The 23,204-nt window shown below is 40.0% G+C and overlaps 1 protein-coding gene across 3 annotated transcripts in view; it reads right to left on the bottom strand.

Annotated features, from left to right (window-relative positions):
• TNFAIP8 (TNF alpha induced protein 8) overlaps positions 1–23,204 on the bottom strand; it is a 347,393-nt gene that overhangs the window by 93,350 nt on the left and 230,839 nt on the right. Inside the window, exon 1 of one of the 3 annotated variants that reach the window (XM_053701591.1) lies at positions 11,282–11,831. The exons of the other annotated variants lie outside the window; for them this stretch is intronic. Within the exon in view, the coding sequence (XP_053557566.1) occupies positions 11,282–11,312 (31 nt within the window). The 5' untranslated portion in view covers positions 11,313–11,831. Of the gene's footprint in view, positions 1–11,281; positions 11,832–23,204 lie in introns of those variants that run through there. 3 annotated transcript variants of the gene reach the window in all.

Raw genomic sequence — 23,204 nt, 5'->3', positions numbered from 1 at the left:
AGAAGAAAATACATCAAAATGGTAGAATTTATAAAAGTATGCAAAGAGGACCAAGTCGCTGCTTTGCAGATCTGGTCAACCGAAGCTTCATTCCTAAACGCCCAGGAAGTAGAAACTGACCTAGTAGAATGAGCTGTAATTCTCTGAGGCGGAGTTTTACCCGACTCAACATAGGCAAGATGAATTAAAGATTTCAACCAAGATGCCAAAGAAATGGCAGAAGCTTTCTGGCCTTTTCTAGAACCGGAAAAGATAACAAATAGACTAGAAGTCTTACGAAAAGATTTCGTAGCTTCAACATAATATTTCAAAGCTCTAACAACATCCAAAGAATGCAACGATTTCTCCTTAGAATTCTTAGGATTAGGACATAATGAAGGAACCACAATTTCTCTACTAATGTTGTTGGAATTCACAACTTTAGGTAAAAATTCAAAAGAAGTTCGCAACACCGCCTTATCCTGATGAAAAATCAGAAAAGGAGACTCACAAGAAAGAGCAGATAATTCAGAAACTCTTCTGGCAGAAGAGATGGCCAAAAGGAACAAAACTTTCCAAGAAAGTAATTTAATGTCCAATGAATGCATAGGTTCAAACGGAGGAGCTTGAAGAGCTCCCAGAACCAAATTCAAACTCCAAGGAGGAGAAATTGACTTAATGACAGGTTTTATACGAACCAAAGCTTGTACAAAACAATGAATATCAGGAAGAATAGCAATCTTTCTGTGAAAAAGAACAGAAAGAGCAGAGATTTGTCCTTTCAAAGAACTTGCGGACAAACCTTTATCTAAACCATCCTGAAGGAACTGTAAAATTCTCGGTATTCTAAAAGAATGCCAGGAAAAATGATGAGAAAGACACCAAGAAATATAAGTCTTCCAGACTCTATAATATATCTCTCGAGATACAGATTTACGAGCCTGTAACATAGTATTAATCACAGAGTCAGAGAAACCTCTTTGACCAAGAATCAAGCGTTCAATCTCCATACCTTTAAATTTAAGGATTTCAGATCCTGATGGAAAAAAGGACCTTGTGACAGAAGGTCTGGTCTTAACGGAAGAGTCCACGGTTGGCAAGAGGCCATCCGGACAAGATCCGCATACCAAAACCTGTGAGGCCATGCCGGAGCTACCAGCAGAACAAACGAGCATTCCTTCAGAATCTTGGAGATTACTCTTGGAAGAAGAACTAGAGGCGGAAAGATATAGGCAGGATGATACCTCCAAGGAAGTGATAATGCATCCACTGCCTCCGCCTGAGGATCCCGGGATCTGGACAGATACCTGGGAAGTTTCTTGTTTAGATGGGACGCCATCAAATCTATTTCTGGAAGTTCCCACATTTGAACAATCTGAAGAAAAACCTCTGGGTGAAGAGACCATTCGCCCGGATGCAACGTTTGGCGACTGAGATAATCCGCTTCCCAATTGTCTACACCTGGGATATGAACCGCAGAGATTAGACAGGAGCTGGATTCCGCCCAAACCAAAATTCGAGATACTTCTTTCATAGCCAGAGGACTGTGAGTCCCTCCTTGATGATTGATGTATGCCACAGTTGTGACATTGTCTGTCTGAAAACAAATGAACGATTCTCTCTTCAGAAGAGGCCAAAACTGAAGAGCTCTGAAAATTGCACGGAGTTCCAAAATATTGATCGGTAATCTCACCTCCTGAGATTCCCAAACTCCTTGTGCCGTCAGAGATCCCCACACAGCTCCCCAACCTGTGAGACTTGCATCTGTTGAAATTACAGTCCAGGTCGGAAGCACAAAAGAAGCCCCCTGAATTAAACGATGGTGATCTGTCCACCATGTTAGAGAGTGTCGAACAATCGGTTTTAAAGATATTAATTGAGATATCTTCGTGTAATCCTTGCACCATTGCTTCAGCATACAGAGCTGAAGAGGTCGCATGTGAAAACGAGCAAAGGGGATCGCGTCCGATGCAGCAGTCATAAGACCTAGAATTTCCATGCATAAGGCTACCGAAGGGAATGATTGTGACTGAAGGTTTCGACAAGCTGTAATCAACTTTAGACGTCTCTTGTCTGTTAAAGACAGAGTCATGGACACTGAATCCATCTGGAAACCCAGAAAGGTTACCCTTGTCTGAGGAATCAAAGAACTTTTTGGTAAATTGATCCTCCAACCATGATCTTGAAGAAACAACACAAGTCGATTCGTATGAGATTCTGCTAAATGTAAAGACTGAGCAAGTACCAAGATATCGTCCAAATAAGGAAATACCACAATACCCTGTTCTCTGATTACAGACAGCAGGGCACCGAGAACCTTTGTAAAAATTCTTGGAGCTGTAGCTAGGCCAAACGGCAGAGCCACAAACTGGTAATGCTTGTCCAGAAACGAGAATCTCAGGAATTGATAATGATCTGGATGAATCGGAATATGCAGATATGCATCCTGTAAATCTATTGTGGACATATAATTCCCTTGCTGAACAAAAGGTAAGATAGTCCTTACAGTTACCATCTTGAACGTTGGTATCCTTACATAACGATTCAATATTTTTAGATCCAGAACTGGTCTGAAAGAATTCTCCTTCTTTGGTACAATGAAGAGATTTGAATAAAACCCCATCCCCTGTTCCGGAACTGGAACTGGCATAATTACTCCAGTCAACTCTAGATCTGAAACACATTTCAGAAATGCTTGAGCTTTTACTGGATTTACTGGGACACGGGAAAGAAAAAATCTCTTTGCAGGAGGTCTCAACTTGAAACCAATTCTGTACCCTTCTGAAACAATGCTCTGAATCCAAAGATTGTGAACAGAATTGATCCAAATTTCCTTGAAAAAACGTAACCTGCCCCCTACCAGCTGAGCTGGAATGAGGGCCGCACCTTCATGTGGACTTAGAAGCAGGCTTTGCCTTTCTAGCTGGCTTGGATTTATTCCAAACTGGAGATGGTCTCCAAACTGAAACTGCTCCTGAGGATGAAGGATCAGGCTTTTGTTCTTTGTTGAAACGAAAGGAACGAAAACGATTATTAGCCCTGTTTTTACCTTTAGATTTTTTATCCTGTGGTAAAAAAGTTCCTTTCCCACCAGTAACAGTTGAAATAATGGAATCCAACTGAGAACCAAATAATTTGTTACCCTGGAAAGAAATGGAAAGTAAAGTTGATTTAGAAGCCATATCAGCATTCCAAGTTTTAAGCCATAAAGCTCTTCTAGCTAAAATAGCTAGAGACATAAACCTGACATCAACTCTGATAATATCAAAAATGGCATCACAGATAAAATTATTAGCATGTTGAAGAAGAATAATAATATCATGAGAATCACGATGTGTTACTTGTTGCGCTAAAGTTTCCAACCAAAAAGTTGAAGCTGCAGCAACATCAGCCAAAGATATAGCAGGTCTAAGAAGATTACCTGAACACAGATAAGCTTTTCTTAGAAAGGACTCAATTTTCCTATCTAGAGGATCCTTAAACGAAGTACCATCTGACGTAGGAATAGTAGTACGTTTAGCAAGGGTAGAAATAGCCCCATCAACTTTAGGGATCTTGTCCCAAAATTCTAATCTGTCAGACGGCACAGGATATAATTGCTTAAAACGTTTAGAAGGAGTAAATGAATTACCCAAATTATCCCATTCTTTGGAAATTACTGCAGAAATAGCATCAGGGACAGGAAAAACTTCTGGAATAACTACAGGAGATTTAAAAACCTTATTTAAACGTTTAGATTTAGTATCAAGAGGACCAGAATCCTCTATTTCTAAAGCAATTAGGACTTCTTTAAGTAAAGAACGAATAAATTCCATTTTAAATAAATATGAAGATTTATCAGCATCAACCTCTGAGACAGAATCCTCTGAACCAGAGGAATCATCAGAATCAGAATGATGATGTTCAGTTAAAAATTCATCTGTAGGGAGAGAAGTTTTAAAAGATTTTTTACGTTTACTAGAAGGAGAAATAACAGACATAGCCTTCTTTATGGATTCAGAAACAAAATCTCTTATATTATCAGGAACATTCTGCACCTTAGATGTTGAAGGAACTGCAACAGGCAATGGTACTTTACTAAAGGAAATATTATCTGCTTTAACAAGTTTGTCATGACAATCAATACAAACAACAGCTGGAGAAATAGCTACCAAAAGTTTACAGCAGATACACTTAGCTTTGGTAGATTCAGCACTTGACAGCGATTTTCCTGTAGTATCTTCTGACTCAGATGCAACGTGAGACATCTTGCAATATGTAAGAGAAAAAACAACATATATATAAAGCAAAATTGATCAAATTCCTTAAATGACAGTTTCAGGAATGGGAAAAAATGCCAAAGAACAAGCTTCTAGCAACCAGAAGCAATAAAAAATGAGACTTAAATAATGTGGAGACAAAAGTGACGCCCATATTTTTTCGCGCCAAATAAGACGCCCACATTATTTGGCGCCTAAATGCTTTTTGGCGCCAAAAATGACGCCACATCCGGAACGCCGACATTTTTGGCGCAAAATAACGTCAAAAAAGGACGCAACTTCCGGCGACACGTATGACGCCGGAAACGGAAATAGAATTTTTGCGCCAAAAAAGTCCGCGCCAAGAATGACGCAATAAAATGAAGCATTTTCAGCCTCCGCGAGCCTAACAGCCCACAGGGAAAAAGTCAAATTTTAAGGTAAGAAAAAATGTTAAAATGCATTATCTCAAATATGAAACTGACTGTCTGAAAATAAGGAAAGTTGAACATTCTGAGTCAAGGCAAATAAATGTTTGAATACATATATTTAGAACTTTATAAACAAAGTGCCCAACCATAGTTAGGAGTGTCACAGAAAATAAGACTTACTTACCCCAGGACACTCATCTACATATAGTAGATAGCCAAACCAGTACTGAAACGAGAATCAGCAGAGGTAATGGTATATATAAGAGTATATCGTCGATCTGAAAAGGGAGGTAAGAGATGAATCTCTACGACCGATAACAGAGAACCTATGAAATAGACCCCTTAGAAGGAGATCACTGCATTCAAATAGGCAATACTCCTCACATCCCTCTGACATTCACTGCACGCTGAGAGGAAAACCGGGCTCCAACTTGCTGCGGAGCGCATATCAACGTAGAATCTAGCACAAACTTACTTCACCACCTCCATCGGAGGCAAAGTTTGTAAAACTGAGTTGTGGGTGTGGTGAGGGGTGTATTTATAGGCATTTTGAGGTTTGGGAAACTTTGCCCCTCCTGGTAGGAATGTATATCCCATACGTCACTAGCTCATGGACTCTTGCTAATTACATGAAAGAAATGACAAATGCAGAAATTAAAGGGTTACAATTACATACATTTAGAAAAGCTCTGCAAAAATGAGTGCTCTGCTAATGTCTAGGAGGAATTCTTCTGTGTGCCAGCAAGATTGACACTAGTCAGAGAGGAGAAGGAAAGTTAAGGCACAGTATTTTTGCCCAACATTTTAAAGGGATATGAAACCCAAGTTTTTTCTTTGAAGATTCGTAAAGAGCATACCATTTTAAACAACTTAACAATCTACTTCTATTTACAATTTTGTTTTATTGGTATCCTTTACTGAAGGAGCAGCAATGTATTACTGGGAGTTAGCCAAACAAATCTGTAAGTCAGTGGCAACAGGCATATATGTGAGCCTACCTATGTATTCTTTTCAACAAAGGATACCAAGAAAATTAACAAAATAAGATAATATAGGCAAAATGGAAAGTTGTTTAAAATTGCATGCTCTTTCCGAATCGTGAAACAAAAACAAAAAACTTGGGTTTCATGTCCCTTTGACCCCGGAGGTCTCAAATGCAGATGGCAGCATAATGAGGATAAAATAATTTCCAAAAGGGCTATAATTCCTTCTGCACATCTGACAGCCTGCTGCTTAGAAGGACCAGAGCTCTAGTGTGCGCTAAAGCAGACCGGGCTAAACTTAAAGGGACAGTCAAGTCCAAAAAAAAACTTTCATGATTCAAATAGGGCATGTAATTTTAAACAACTTTCCAATTTACTTTTATCACCAATTTTGCTTTGTTCCCTTGGTATTCTTGCTAAACCTAGGAGGTTCATATGCTAATTTCTTAGACCTTGAAGGCTGCCTCGCATTTGACAGTTTTTCACCACTAGAGGGCGTTAGTTCATGTGTTTCATATAGATAACATTGAGCTCATGCATGTGAATTTACAAAGGAGTGAGCACTGATTGACTAAAAGGCAAGTCTGTCAAAATTTTAACTGTGTTGGTTATGCAAAACTAAGGAATGGGTAATTAATGGATTATCTACCTTTTAAAACAACAAAAAATCTGGTGTTGACTGTCCTTTTAAATAGGGACATGAAACCCAATTTTTTTTCATGAAAGAATACAATTTTAAACAAAATTCCAACGTACTTCTATTTAATTTGCTTCATTCTTCAGATATCCTTTGTTGAAGAAATAGCAATGCACATGGGTGAGCCAATCACACGAGCATCTATGTGCAGCCACTAATCAGCAGCTACTGAGCCTATTTAGATATGCTTTTAACAAAGGATATCAAGAGAATGAAGCAAATTAGATAATAGAAGTAAATTGGAAAGTTGTTTAAAATTGTATGATCTATCTAAATCATGTAAGGAAACATTTGGGTTTCATATCCCTTTAAAGAGACAGTAGCTCAATTTTTATGTTTTGTGCAAAAGTGCCTAAAAGTACCCAAAACTCTACAAAGTGTAAAATGGTGTATGGGACTGTCTCCAGGTTATGAAAAACATGTACATGAAAATACTAAAAGGTATATGGTATTGTTAGTATCTTTGTCTGCCGTGCTAATCTTAGCTCAGAAGACTACTTACTGTAGACGGGCCCATCTGAAGCAGCGTAAGCACAGTACCAAAGATCTGTAAGGTTATAACAAGGAGCAGCACACTGTAGACTGGGAGATTGGCAGTCATGTCAACATTTTACCTGGGAGGCTAGTGGCATCTCTGCATTGGAAGAAGATGACCATTGCCTGGCTAAACTCCTGTCGGCATGATTAAGAGATAAATGCTCAAAACGTTGCTTTGTATGTGACCCTACTGCAATGAAATAAAGACTATTTTAATCTTTTAAAGGGACATTAAACGCTTTGAGATTGTAATATAGAATGATAAATCGAATATATAAAAAAAAGTCTGCAATAGACTTTCATTATTTGTTTTGTCCCCTTTTCCTTTAATTCCATTCTGAAATTGTGAGCTGTTCCTTTACTGTTAGAAATAGAAGTGCAGAACAATGTTATATTCCACACAGCCAATGGCTGCACATTCTTGTGACCTATTTATAACTGTCCCTAATTGGCCACAGCAATTAGAACATGGCAGTTCCAATAGTTTTATAGACACTAAAACTTTTACACACATTTTATCAATATTTAAACAGCTAATGAAACTTTAAAAAATACATCTACATGTTGTTCTCAGACTAATCTTTTCTTTGACCGCATCATTCTACCTAGCATTTAGTTAGTGTTTAGTGTCCCTTTAAGTGCTACTGGTGCGGATACGTGAATCAAGTTGCGGTGGCTTCCTCATTACAGCTTGCACTGCTGGGAGTTGCTGTGCTCCTTAATTGCATTTGTTGAACTCCTGCCTACCCCTATGCCCTCTTTGTAGGTAATCTGGGTTTTAAAGTGGTTAGAGAACTCCTATCAAATGACATTACTATCAGATCTTCAAATCTCTCCTGGCTGCTTATAGGAAATTGGGAGACATTAAAAGCAATGTTCTGCTGAGTATTTTTGCCTCCTCCTAGTGGACTGGCGTTTAATCCCACATGTGATGGTTCTCACCCAAACATGGATGATATACTATGGAGGTTAAAAAAAAACCTTTCAAACTTCAGAGTGCACAATTTAAATTGTACTTTTATTACCACATTTCTCTGTTTTTCTTAGCCTCTTTGTTTGAAACTTGGCTCCCATCCGGGGAGGCATACGGAAATATGCTCAGGACTGTGCAGAATTATCAAAGTTTACTTTTTGATTTCTATGTTCCATTTTAACTTTTAAAATGGAATGTCAGCAATCTTATAGCTGAGAGGAGAAAGACTATGCCCCTTGAAATATCATGCAGTTGTCAATATGTTCACCCGCAGCGTGTTTCATGCAGTTTCTATTACACCCTCAAATTGAAAATGAAACAGGAAGTTTCTACCAATTTGCGGGAAAAGGGTTAAAATATATATATATAGCTGTTTCTGTAGCTATATCTTCTAAGGTGCAGAGGGCTAGGTATCCCTGTGTGGCTGGCTGGACTCATCTCTTTGATAAGCACATATTTTTTTCCTGCTTTCTTTGCTCTCAGTTGAGTGCAGCTCTCTTTATGTTTATACAAATTACCCTCCGTTTATTCATCTTAAAATCAATAAGGATGATCCAGACTAACTATTTGTGCACATACCTAGAATGGCACAGCTGCAGTTTGCCTTGTTCAGAAGACAACTGCCTGGTATTCTGGGCATGACCAGTCTTTCAGTACAGAGGGTGGGTTTAGAGTGATTTACTACAAAAGATGCCTCCTTTGTGGAAGGCATAGTAAGCTAAGAGAGACTGCAAACTCAGTGGCCACCATCCATTAAAATAGCACATCAGTTTTCTTTTGCTTGTTCTCAGTTGACTTTTTTTTTTTTTTTTTTTTTAAATGTACAGTAATCTATTTCTTCCAAGTGATACACAATGGAAAGACAAGGGCAATACTGGGCAGTACAGTAGTAGTAATCTTCTTTTTTAATGTGATTTTAAAAGTGTAAAAACAAATTAAAAAACACCTGCATAATGTACACAAGTTGATTGTTTCACAGAATTGTTTTCGCCTATTTCACAACCTGATTTTATTTTTATTTTTTTAAAGCTTTGGCTATAAAACACTATGATAGTCAGCACTTCAGTAAAAGCTAAGTTAGTCTCTGGTATGCACTATTCGTTAAAAAAATTGGGGACAGTACAATTGGGGACAAAAAAGTAGCCAGCCACACACTATAGATAACTGTAGAAAAGTCATCTCATGGGATCTGTCAAACCCTTCTTATTTTATCTAAACCCTGAGACAAGTGACACACACTGCAGGGTTACCAACCTAGAGTTGTTTCAGGTAACACATATCAGATATTGTCCCACAACGTGAAACTCAAACTGTAATAATAATGGATTTTACAACAAGATGAAAGCGTGCAAAATATGTTGGCCTTGCTTTAACTCTGCATTTTTCAAATTGTGTGTAGATGTTAACTGTAAACAGCAAGACTGGATTTACCAGAAATTTCTGATCAAATCAGGCTGACAATCTTAACGCTAGGTCCTCAGGTACAGATAGTACAGATAAGCTAGAAAATAAAGCAGCGTTACCGACATGTGACAGGACATGCTCAGTCACACCTTGCGCTCCAAATAATTTTAGCTGAACAATTTACAGTGCACAAGACATTGAGCACTAAAGGGTGAAATGCAAATAACCTATAGATGTTCTGTATAGTAAAAATAAGTACTGACTGGAGACCGATAAGATCCCCAAGACAACAGACATTTTTACTATGTTGGGAGCGTGCACCTATTCAAGAAAAGAACATGTGATGCAGCCCCTGATTGGCTGCAGACCCCCGTCCTAAACAAATGAAATTAGCATTTTAAAAATAAATAAATAATTGATGTGTCTGACTAGAAGATGCACACTAGTGCTATAATTATATATTATTTACCAAACCTTCAATAATCAATATAATTGACTTTTTTACAGTGTATTATATGCATTTTTCTTCACACTTTTGTTTAATATCTCTGACTAATGTGACCAAAGATTTTTTTTTAATATTATTTGGCTTGTTAGCCCCAGATATAAATTAGTTTTCTGCACTGAGTAGAATGTTGCAGGGTAAGGTCATACTTTCTGACTTTCGATACAAAAACCACTAAAGATGTTGCAGAACTAGTCAGGAAATTATGTAATTGTGCTCACTTAGTAAACAAAAAGCTGTTTAAACTGTACAACCTAACTAAAGATTAATGATTACAATATTATAAAACATCAGTAGCAGTGAGTGCTTGAGTAATCATATCACCCACACTTAATGATGCAAACACTGGGTGTGTTTTGCAGGAGGGACAGTAATTCCTATCACTATGGATGTATTATTTTTCCTTTGTGCACCACTATATATGCTGATCTGTGCCATGGGTGGCAGTGTTACTGTAATTCTGGCTGGAATGTGAATGTTGCCATAGGAATGTGCTCTGTCAAAACATTCACAAAAGGAGAGAAATCTTTTACTGCCACTCCATCCTGGGCCTAATATTCCAAATGTATCATCAGTGTGCAACGCAAATCTGTGTGTCCTGGGACAAACTCTGCACATGTCTAGCAAATGATCTAGTATTTGTGTTACACTTTTAATATAAAGCTGACATCAGCATGCTATATTATGCCAAATACTGAAACTAACCATTTAAAAAAAAAAAAGTGCATTATATAAATATATTTTAGTCAACATCAAGTTGCAGATTGGATTAAAGCAGATCATTTAATCTCAAAAGAAAAATTGGCATTAAATAAACTAACTTTAACTTCACAATTTTCTTTTGTATACAAAAACAGTTGCTGGATGGAATACAAAGAAATTGGCCCAATTCTGCTGAATAATTATGCTTTTTTTGGCCAGCTTCCAATCTTCCACACCAAGAGTAGTAAATGAAACTCTTTTTTCACTGCAAATATCAGAAACACATACCTCAAACCCCCATTATGCTTTTTTAAAAAAAAAAAATCTGAATAGAACCTTTAAATAAAGAAAGGGGGAAGTCAGATGCTGCTGCAGCAACTCAAAATATTCATTTCTAAATTTCAGCTAATTCAGCTTCCTCTTTTCAGCAGCAGCAGCAAAATATCTAAAACATTTATAGTTCTGACCTACAGCTAGAATTCATCCCATTTTGATAGTGAATAGAAAAATTTAAAAAATGTAAAATGTGCATCATTACAGACTATTTAACATGCTGCATTTTGTTCTCACTTTAAAACCACAGGGAAAAAAAAACAAGTAAATAATGTGTGTCAATACTTAAGCTGTAACTTTTCCAGGAATTTTTTTTGAACCGTCTTAAGATGAAACTGCCAATAACTTCCCCCTCTTTGCTTAATGGCTGAACAGCCAACGAGAGAAAAAAAATCTGACTTCATGTTCTGTTTTGGGCTCATGCAAAAAAAGCCACAAAAATCTAGATCTGGAATTACTTATTTGTGTTAGTAGAGAAATAAAACTAAAGCAAACATACCATCTTTTGATTCATCTGTCTCTGAGCTCATGGTGTCAGAGGAAATCACTGGAGAGCAGATCACAGCTGACGTGCACTCCGCTAGGCAGCTGCAAGTTTACTTCTCAACCAAAAAAAGTGAGGATGAAATGAGGAAGGTTGTGTACGTTTAGCCAATGCAGAAGAGGCAGTGAGTACAGAAGCCCACCCCCCTTCTAAGCCACTGTCTGGAAAGAAACTGCACCTATACAAGCAGAAGCTGTCACTCAGTCGTGCAGCATTACCATGCAAAGACTAGAGTTTCCTGGGATATTTTTTTTGTTTGAGGGTGGAGTGTTGCTTGCTGTGACATGACTGGATTACAGGAAGGAGTCAAAATAAATGATGAGCATGTAGTATTGCTTAAAGTGATTGCCTGGTGCCCTAGGGCTAACAACTCTGCTTTATACTCCTCAAGTCAGTATGCAGTGTGTTAAGTGAACCACTATACTAAATTATGTGTGTCATTTAAATAAAAATAAAAATTAAAGGCTGGGTAATGGAAACATGTAGAGGGAAAACTGAATATGAAGCAGGAAATAGTAAAAAAAAAGAAAAAGGTTTGTGAATTGCTGATGGCTGTCACATGATACATGGGGGTGGGGAAATTAGTAAGAAAAAAATATCTACGGCTAACTTTTATAATTCCTTTGTTGATTATGCAATTTACCTGTGTTTAATGGTCCTTTAAAGAGACAGCCTAGTTAAAAATAAACTTTGATGATTCAGATAGGGCATGTCATTTTAAACAACATTCCAATTTACTTGTACCATCAAAATAGCTTTGTTCTCTTGGTATTCTTAGTTGAAAGCGAATCCTAGGTAGGCTCGTATGATAAGGCCGCCTCTTATCACATGCTTTTTTAATTTGCTTTTCACAACAGAGTGCTAGTTCATGTGAGCCATATAGATAACATTGTGATCACGCCCGTGGCTTGTGGCAGACACTGCACTAATTGGCTAAAATGCAAGTCAATAGATAATAAAGTCATGTGATCAGGGGGCTGTCAGAAGAAGCTTAGATACAAGGTAATCACAGAGGTAAAAAACATAATTTATGCTTACCTGATAAATTCCTTTCTCCTGTAGTGTAGTCAGTCCACGGGTCATCATTACTTATGGGATATTAACTCCTCCCCAACAGGAAGTGCAAGAGGATCACCCAAGCAGAGCTGCTATATAGCTCCTCCCCTCTACGTCACACCCAGTCATTCGACCAGGAACCAAACGAGAAAGGAGAAACTATAGGGTGCAGTGGTGACTGGAGTATAATTAAAAAATTTAGACCTGCCTTAAAAAACAGGGCGGGCCGTGGACTGACTACACTACAGGAGAAAGGAATTTATCAGGTAAGCATAAATTATGTTTTCTCCTGTTAAGTGTAGTCAGTCCACGGGTCATCATTACTTATGGGATACCAATACCAAAGCTAAGTACACGGATGACGGGAGGGACAGGCAGGATCTCTATACGGAAGGAACCACTGCCTGAAGAACCTTTCTCCCAAAAACAACCTCCGAAGAAGCAAAAGTGTCAAATTTATAAAATTTTGAAAAAGTATGAAGAGAAGACCAAGTTGCAGCCTTGCAAATCTGTTCAACAGAGGCCTCGTTCTTAAAGGCCCAAGTGGAAGCCACAGCTCTAGTAGAATGAGCTGTAATCCTTTCAGGAGGTTGCTGTCCAGCAGTCTCATAGGCTAAACGTATTATGCTACGAAGCCAAAAGGATAGAGAGGTAGCAGATGCTTTTTGACCTCTCCTCTGTCCAGAATAAACGACAAACAGGGAAGAAGTTTGTCAAAAATCTTTAGTTGCCTGTAAATAAAATTTCAGGGCACGGACTACATCTAGATTGTGCAGAAGTCGTTCCTTCTTTGAGGAAGGGTTAGGACACAATGATGGAACAACAATCTCTTGATTGATATTCTTGTTAGTGACTACCTTAGGTAAGAACCCAGGTTTAGTACGCAGAACTACCTTATCTGAATGAAAAATCAGATACGGAGAATCACAATGTAAGGCTGATAATTCAGAGACTCTACGAGCCGAGGAAATAGCCATTAAAAACAGAACTTTCCAAGATAACAGTTTGATATCAATGGAGTGAAGGGGTTCAAACGGAACACCCTGTAAAACGTTAAGAACTAAGTTTAAGCTCCACGGCGGAGCAACAGATTTAAACACAGGCTTAATCCTGGCCAAAGCCTGACAAAAAGCCTGAACGTCTGGAACTTCTGACAGACGCTTGTGTAAAAGGATGGACAGAGCTGAGATCTGTCCCTTTAACGAACTAGCAGATAAACCCTTTTCTAAACCTTCTTGTAGAAAAGACAATATCCTAGGAATCCTAACCTTACTCCATGAGTAACCCTTGGATTCGCACCAGTGTAAATATTTACGCCATATCTTATGGTAAATTTTCCTGGTAACAGGTTTCCTAGCCTGTATTAAGGTATCAATTACTGGCTCTGAAAATCCACGCTTTGATAAAATTAAGCGTTCAATTTCCATGCAGTCAGCTTCAGAGAAATTAGGTTTTGATGTTTGAAAGGACCCTGAATTAGAAGGTCCTGTCTCAGAGGCAGAGACCAAGGTGGACAGGATGACATGTCCACTAGATCTGCATACCAGGTCCTGCGTGGCCCCGCAGGCGCTATTAGAATCACTGATGCTTTCTCCTGTTTGATCCTTGCAATCAGACGAGGAAGCATCGGGAATGGTGGAAACACATAAGCCATCCTGAAGGTCCAAGGTGCTGTCAAGGCATCTATCAGGACCGCTCCCGGGTCCCTGGACCCGTAACGAGGAAGCTTGGCGTTCTGGCGAGACGCCATGAGATCCATATCTGGTTTGCCCCAACGTCGAAGTATTTGGGCAAAGACCTCCGGATGAAGTTCCCACTCCCCCGGATGAAAAGTCTGGCGACTTAGGAAATCCGCCTCCCAGTTGTCCACTCCTGGGATGTGGATCGCTGACAGGTGGCAAGAGTGAGACTCTGCCCAGCGAATTATCTTTGATACTTCCATCATCGCTAGGGAACTTCTTGTCCCTCCCTGATGATTGATGTAAGCCACAGTCGTGATGTTGTCCGACTGAAACCTGATAAACCTCAGAGTTGCTAACTGAGGCCAAGCCAGTAGGGCATTGAGAACTGCTCTCAATTCCAGAATGTTTATTGGAAGGAGACTCTCCTCTTGAGTCCATGATCCCTGAGCCTTCAGGGAATTCCAGACAGCGCCCCAACCTAGAAGGCTGGCGTCTGTAGTTACAATTGTCCAGTCTGGTCTGCTGAAGGGCATCCCCCTGCACAGATGCGGCCGAGAAAGCCACCATAGAAGAGAATCTCTGGTCTCCTGAACCAGATTCAGCGTAGGGGACAAATCTGAGTAATCCCCATTCCATGACTTAGCATGCACAATTGCAGCGGTCTGAGGTGCAGGCGTGCAAAAGGAACTATGTCCATTGCCGCTACCATTAAGCCGATTACCTCCATGCATTGAGCCACTGACGGGTGTTGAATGGAATGAAGGACACGGCAAGCATTTAGAAGCTTTGTTAACCTGTCCTCTGTCAGGTAAATTTTCATTTCTACAGAATCTATAAGAGTCCCTAAGAAGGGAACTCTTGTGAGTGGTAAGAGAGAACTCTTCTCCTCGTTCACTTTCCACCCATGCGACCTTAGAAAAGCCAGTACTAACTCTGTATGAGACTTGGCAGTTTGAAAGCTTGACGCTTGTATCAGAATGTCGTCTAGGTACGGAGCTACCGAAATTCCTCGCGGTCTTAGTACCGCCAGAAGAGAGCCCAGAACCTTTGTAAAGATTCTTGGAGCCGTAGCCAACCCGAAGGGAAGAGCTACAAACTGGTAATGCCCGTCTAGGAAGGCAAACCTTAGATACCGATAATGTTCTCTGTGAATCGGTATGTGAAGGTAAGCATCCTTTAAATCCACTGTGGTCATGTACTGACCTCTTTGGATCATGGGTAAGATTGTACGAATAGTTTCCATCTTGAACGATGGAACTCTTAGGAATTTGTTTAGGATCTTTAAATCCAATATTGGTCTGAAGGTTCCCTCTTTTTTGGGAACCACAAACAGATTTGAGTAAAACCCTTGTCCGTGTTCCGACCGCGGAACTGGATGGATCACTCCCATTAGTAAAAGGTCTTGTACACAGCGTAGAAACGCCTCTTTCTTTATCTGGTTTGTTGACAACCTTGAAAGGTGAAATCTCCCTTGTGGAGGAGAAGCTTTAAAGTCCAGAAGATATCCCTGAGATATGATCTCCAACGCCCAGGGATCCTGGACATCTCTTGCCCAAGCCTGGGCGAAGAGAGAGAGTCTGCCCCCCACTAGATCCGCTTCCGGATCGGGGGCCCTCACTTCATGCTGTCTTAGGGGCAGCAGCAGGTTTTCTGGCCTGCTTGCCCTTGTTCCAGGTCTGGTTAGGTTTCCAGCCTTGTCTGTAGCGAGCAACAGCTCCTTCCTGTTTTGGAGCAGAGGAAGTTGATGCTGCTCCTGCCTTGAAGTTACGAAAGGCACGAAAATTAGACTGTCTAGCCCTAGGTTTGGCTCTGTCTTGAGGCAGGGCATGGCCTTTACCTCCCGTAATATCAGCGATAATTTCTTTCAAACCGGGCCCGAATAAAGTCTGCCCCTTGAAAGGTATGTTAAGTAATTTCGATTTAGAAGTTACATCAGCTGACCAGGATTTTAGCCACAGCGCTCTGCGTGCCTGAATGGCGAATCCGGAATTCTTAGCCGTAAGTTTAGTTAAATGTACTACGGCGTCAGAAATAAATGAATTAGCTAGCTTAAGGGTTTTAAGCTTAAGTGAAATCTCATCTAATGTCGCTGAGTCAAGGGTGTCTTCCAGAGACTCAAACCAAAATGCAGCCGCAGCCGTGACAGGCGCAATGCATGCAAGGGGTTGTAATATAAAACCTTGTTGAACAAACATTTTCTTAAGGTAACCCTCTAACTTTTTATCCATTGGATCTGAAAAAGCACAGCTATCCTCCACCGGGATAGTGGTACGCTTAGCTAAAGTAGAAACTGCTCCCTCCACCTTAGGGACCGTTTGCCATAAGTCCCGTGTGGTGGCGTCTATTGGAAACATTTTTCTGAATATAGGAGGGGGTGAGAAAGACACACCGGGTCTGTCCCACTCCTTAGTAATAATTTCAGTAAGTCTCTTAGGTATAGGAAAAACGTCAGTACTCGTCGGTACCGCAAAATATTTATCCAACCTACACATTTTCTCTGGGATTGCAATTGTGTTACAATCATTCAGAGCCGCTAACACCTCCTCTAGCAACACACGGAGGTTTTCCAGCTTAAACTTAAAATTTGAAATGTCTGAATCCAATTTATTCGGATCAGATCCGTCACCCGCAGAATGAAGCTCTCCGTCCTCATGCTCTGCATATTGTGACGCAGTATCAGACATGGCCCTAGCATTATCAGTATACTCTGTTCTCATCCCAGAGTGATCTCGTTTACCTCTAAGTTCTGGCAATTTAGACAAAACTTCAGTCATAACATTAGCCATGTCTTGTAAAGTGATTTGTAATGGCCGCCCTGATGTACTTGGCGTTACAATATCACGCACCTCCTGAGCGGGAGATGCAGGTACTGACACGTGAGGCAAGTTAGTCGGCATAACTTCCCTCTCGTTGTCTGGTGAATGTTGCTTAACATGTACAGATTGACTTTTATTTAAAGTAGCATCAATGCAATTAGTACATAAATTTCTATTGGGCTCCACCTCGGCTTTTGAACATATTGCACAAAGAGTTTCCTCTGAGTCAGACATGTTTAAACAAACTAGCAATTAGACTAGCAAGCTTGGAAATACTTTTCAACTAAATTTACAAGTAATATGTAAAAACGTTACTGTGCCTTTAAGAAGCACACAAAAACTGTCACAGTTGAATAACAATAAACCGGATTAGTTATATAAACCAAAATTAGCAAAGGATTGCACACATTAGCAATGGATGATTAACCCTTAATATCAGAAAAAAAACGTATAACAATTGACAATATAAACGTTTTTATCACAGTCAAGCACAGTCTCACAGGTCTGCTGTGAGTGATTACCTCCCTCAAAACTAGTTTTGAAGACCCCTGAGCTCTGTGGAGACGTCCTGGATCATGCAGGGAGAAAAAGACAGACTGTGACTGAATTTCTGATGCGTAGTAAAAGCGCCAAAATAGGCCCCTCCCACTCACATTACAACAGTGAGGGGAGTTCAGTAAACTGATTTAATTTAAAACAACGACAGCCATGTGGAAAATAAAGCCCAAAACAATTTTCACCAAGTACCTCAGATAATTAAACGATTTAACATGCCAGCAAACGTTTAAAATCAAATATATGAAATGTCTTTAAAAAGCCTGCTGCTAGTCGCTCTCACTGCAAGTTAGGCAAAAAGATATATGCATACAGTATTTTCCCAGTGAAGTGCCATTCCCCAGAAATACTTAAGTGTTAACATATATACATGTCAGCCTGATACCAGTTGCTACTACTGCATTTAAGGCTGTACTTACATTATATCGGTATTAGCAGTATTTTCAAAGTCAATTCCATTCCTTAGAAAATAATATACTGCAACATACCTCTTTGCAGGTGAACCTGCCCGCTGTCCCCTGATCTGAAGTTACCTTACTCCTCAGAATGGCCGAGAACAGCAAACGGATCTTAGTTATGTCCGCTAAGATCATATACAAAAACTCAGGTAGATTCTTCTTCAAATTCTGCCTGAGAAGGAAACAACACACTCCGGTGTCGTTTAAAATAACAAACTTTTGATTGAAGATATAAAAAACTAAGTTTAATCACCACAGTCCTCTCACACATCCTATCTATTAGTTGGGTGCAAGAGAATGACTGGGTGTGACGTAGAGGGGAGGAGCTATATAGCAGCTCTGCTTGGGTGATCCTCTTGCACTTCCTGTTGGGGAGGAGTTAATATCCCATAAGTAATGATGACCCGTGGACTGACTACACTTAACAGGAGAAAGTATATTAATATAACTGGGTTGGTTATGCAAAACTGGGGAATGGGTAATAAAGGGATTATCTATCTTTTTAAACAATAACAATTCTGGTGTAGACTGTCCCTTTAATTAAAACGTGTGCCCAAAATGCATTCTGTGCCAGTTTCTATTCACTTTTTAAAGGGGTATGAAACTACAAAAAAATATTTTGTGATTTAGACAGAGCATACCATTTAAAAAAGTTTCCAATTTATTTCAAATTTGCTTCATTACCATGATATTCTGTGTTGATGAGATACCTAGGTAGGCATCATAAGCACTACATTGCAGGAAATAGTGCTGCTATCTGGTGCACTTACAAATGGATAACATTCTTGCAGAAATGCTGCCACATAGTGCTCCAGAAATGGGCCGGCTCCTAAGCATACATCTGCTTTTCAGCAAAAGAAACCAAGTGAACAAGGCAAATTGATAATAGAAGTCAATTTAAAAGTTGTTTAAAATTGCATGCTCTATCTGAATCACAAGAGAAAACATTTGAGTTTATATCCCTTTAAATGGAAACAAATATTAACATATTAAAAAGCTCTCTGATGAAGTTGCAAAACACAGCAAGGGAAGCATGTGATGTGTCACTCTTGCTTCCATGATGTGGTCTGCCATGGCCGGGACCCCGCCTCTTATTAGCTTAAATATAAGATGGTGATGATCAGGGTTTAATTTGGTCAATACTCTACGTAATACGTCTGGTAAGGATGCATTTATTCAGAGTTTGTTTTCAACACTAATACAGCCCACAGGATATATTTATTGTACATATAACCCTTACGTATAATTATTTAAACTTGTATCAGGGTTGCTTGATGATACTACAGTCTTAGTATAATAGAAACTTTTTATTTATGTTTGTGATTCTTTGTCATATTTATTAATAAATGTAACCCAAAAATGTAATCTGTAAAACATTAAGCTGCGTTTGCAGCTTTTCCGGCTTTTTTCCTCTCTGCCACTTCAGTGGCAAGATCAATCACCCAAATACACTCTAGTTTGGGTGATTTAGATTGCCCGCTCTAGCACCATTGGTTGCACCGGAGCAGGTGGTGGCATTGCGCAAGAATCCTCTTGTGCAATGATAAATTTAATTTTATGATGAAACATCGTGGAGATTGCAGGCGGACAGGGATAGTAAATCTACCCCTTAGAGGAGTGTGCTTTGTCTGTTTATTTTACAAAAGCTAGGCTTACATATCCAAAAATTTCTTGAGTACAATGTTTCTTAAAAAGAACATACTAGTGTAAAGTTTCAGGCACCTACGATTGGGGCGAACCCACTATTTATTTACAGGCACATATACACCTATCATCGGCTTTGTATGCTTTAACCCCCTCACACAAAAATACACATATACGCCGTTCTGTACTTTGCCTATCATACTGCACAACGTATATATATATATATATATATATATATATATATATATATATATACATATACACGACTAAGCTTCAGAAAGCTCCAGCAGTCTCAGCTGTTAAGTTATAGCAGAGAGCTGGAGTTCCTGAGCTCCAGGCATCTGCCGGCATATGGAACTAGAGTGCGATCGGTGCTCCAGTTCCATATAAAGGGAAGATGCCAGACATTTGCTGGTGCAGCCAGGAGGCGGGTGGGCGGCCCGGCAGCAAAAGGAAGCGCCATGGCCCTAAAGTAAAAAAAATAAAATAAAGGGAGAGAAAGGGAAGGGGCGCTAAGCTACAGAAAAATGGTGGGGTGTGGGGGGGACCACTACACTATAGAAAATGATAAAACAAAAAATATAAAAAAAAATATTTGCTGCCAATACCTAAGAAAGCTGTTTGGGTGGATGCTATACTGCAGAAAAAATAATAATAAAAAAAGCCTTACATTTTCATATTGGCAGACTGTCTGTCAGAATCTAAGATGGGGGTGACCAGTGGGGGGTGAGGGAGGGAAGAGAGTTGTTTGGGAGTGATCAGGTAGGGATCAGGGGGTAGGAAGTGTCAGGTGGGAGGGTAATATCTACACTTAAGCTAAAATTAACCTTTCAAGCTACCTAATTAACCCTTTCACTGCCAGGAATAATAGAAGTGTGCTGCGCAGCTGCAATTAGCAGCCTTCTAGTTACCAAAAAGCAACGGCAAATCCAAATATGTCTTCTATTTCTGAACAAAGGGAATCCCAGATAAGCTTTTACAACCATTTGTCACATGATCGCAGAAGCTATATGTAAATAATTTCAGTGAGAAACCCAAATTTTGCTAAAAAGTTTTTTGTTTTTTTTTTATCGCATTTTAGCGCATGTATGTTTAAATTGAGTCATAGCAAAAAAGCTAAAAATTCTACGGTATTTTGGGCAAGTTTTTATCTGAAAGTCCTGGTAGTAAAGGGGTTAAAATTGTCATTGCCAGAATTTCAGAGCCAGTTAGCCACAAGAAAAGGTTTTAATTAAAAGACCATAATACAGTAGAATTATATAACTGAAAATACATAAATAAAAGATAATGCAATTGCACTTGCAATGGATTTTAAATTAGATTTGATGGCAAATTTCTAAATTAATTCCATTTTCCCTTCCCCTATAGTATCTGACAGCCATCAGCAAATCACAGAACACCTATGCATATATTCTTTGCACTATTGCACAGCAGCAGTATCAGCTGGTACCTTAGAAAGTGAGACTATAAAACAAATTATGCTTACCAGATAATTTCCTTTCCTGTATGAGGAGAGTCCACGGCTTCATTCCTTACTTGTGGGATTACAGAACCTGGCCACCAGGAGGAAGCAAAAACACCCCAGCCAAAGGCTTAAATACATCCCCCACTTCCCTCATATCCCAGTCATTCTGCCAATGGAACAAGGAAAAGTAGCAGAAATATCTGGGTATAAATGGTGCCAGAAGAACAAAACAAAATTTAGGTCCGCCCTTCGGAGAATACGGGCAGGGGCCCATGGACTCTACTCATACAGAAGGAAAGGAAATTATCTGGTAAGCATAATTTATGTTTTCCTTCTTAATATGAGGAGAGTCCTTACTTGTGGGAAATATAAACCCAACTTCCAGAGGACACTGAATGAACTGGAGGTAAAAAGAGAGTTGGACCAACATAGGCTGCAAAACCCTTCTCCCAAAAGCTGCTTCAGCCGAAGCAAAAAACTTCAAATATATAAAATTTAGAAAAGGTATGTAAGGAGGACCAAGTAGCCACCCTACAAATCCGATCCATAGAGACCTCATTCTTAAAGGCCCAAGAGGAAGCCACCGCTCTAGTTGAATGAGCCTAAATCGTCAGCGGAAGGTTATGTCCCGCTGTCTCATAAGCTAAGCGAATAATGCTCCTCAACCAAAAAAACGAAGTGGACGAGGCCTTCTGCCCCCTATGCTTCCCAGAATAGACAACAAATAAAGAGGACATCTGTCTAAAATCCTTCATAGCCTGAAGATAGAACTTCAAGGCCCGAACCACATCCAAATTATGAAGTAACTGTTCTTTCGAAGAAGGAGGATTAGGACACAAGGAAGGAACCACAATCTGCTGATTGATGTTGCAATCTGAAACGACCTTAGGAAGAAAACCCAACCCAGTATGAAGAACAGCCTTATCAGCATGAAATACTAGGTAAGGAGGCTCACATTGCAATGAAGCCATAATGTCAACTACATGCATAGGCTCAAACGGAGTCTTCTGCAAAACTTTAAGAACAAGATTTAAACTCCAAGGAGGAGCGCTAGATCTAAACACAGGCCTGATTCTAGCCAGAGCCTGAACAAAAGACTGAACATCTGGAAGCTCAGCGAGCCTCTTGTGCAGAAAAAAAAAAGATAGGGCCGAAATCTGTCCCTTAAGTGACCATCCTGGAGAAAGGAAAGAATCCTGGAAACCCTGACCTTATGCCAGGGGAATCCACGCCCTTCACACCAAAATAAGTAGGTTCTCCACACCTTATGATAGATTTGACGAGTAACCGGCTTACGAGCTTGAATGAGAGTATCAATAACTCTCACAGAGAAACCTCTCTTGGCTAGGACTAAGCGTTCAATCTCCACGCAGTTAGTCTCAGAGAATGATGAACAAAAGGACCTTGTTCCAGCAGATCCCTGCGACAAGGTAACTTCCATGGAGTAGATGATGACATCCCCACTAGATCCACGAACCACATCCTTTGCGGCCATGATGGAGCAATCCGTATCACTGATGCCTGCTCCAGCTTGATACAGGCCACTACTCGAGGAAGGAGAGGTAATGGTGGAAAAAGGTATATGAGACTAAACCTCCAAGGCACCACTAATGCATCTATTAGCTCTGCCTGAGGGTCCCTGGATCTCGACCCATACCTGGGTATCTTGGTATTGAGATGGGACGCCATGAGATCTATCTCCGGAGTCCCCCACCTGTTGCATATTTCTGCAAAACACCTCAGGATGGAGAGACCATTCCCCCGGATGAAAGGATTGTCTGCTGAGAAAATCCACTTCCCAGTTGTCCACACCCGGAATGTGGATCGCTGACAGCAAACAGTTGTGGGCCTCCACCCACTCAGAACCCAAGATACCTCCCTCATTGCTAGGGAGCTCCTCGTTCCTCCCTGGTGGTTGATGTAAACAACCAAGGTGATATTGTCTGATTGGAATCTGATAAACTGGGACAAACCAAGACAGGGCCAAGCCTTCAGAGTATTGAAGATTGCTCAAAGTTCTGGAATGTTGTTTGGAAGAGAGCTCTCCTCCCAAGACCAAAGGCCCTGAGCCTTCTTGGCTCCCCAATCCTCTGACGAAAGACAAAGAATGACTGGGATATGAGGGAAGTGGGGGAGGTATTTAATCCTTTGTCTGCCTCCTCCTGGTGGCCAGGTTCTGTATTCCCACAAGTAAGGAATGAA

Source organism: Bombina bombina, chromosome 2 (assembly GCF_027579735.1).
Source record: "Bombina bombina isolate aBomBom1 chromosome 2, aBomBom1.pri, whole genome shotgun sequence".
Classification (NCBI taxonomy): domain Eukaryota; kingdom Metazoa; phylum Chordata; class Amphibia; order Anura; family Bombinatoridae; genus Bombina; species Bombina bombina.
This window is presented reverse-complemented; position numbering and strand designations above follow the sequence as displayed.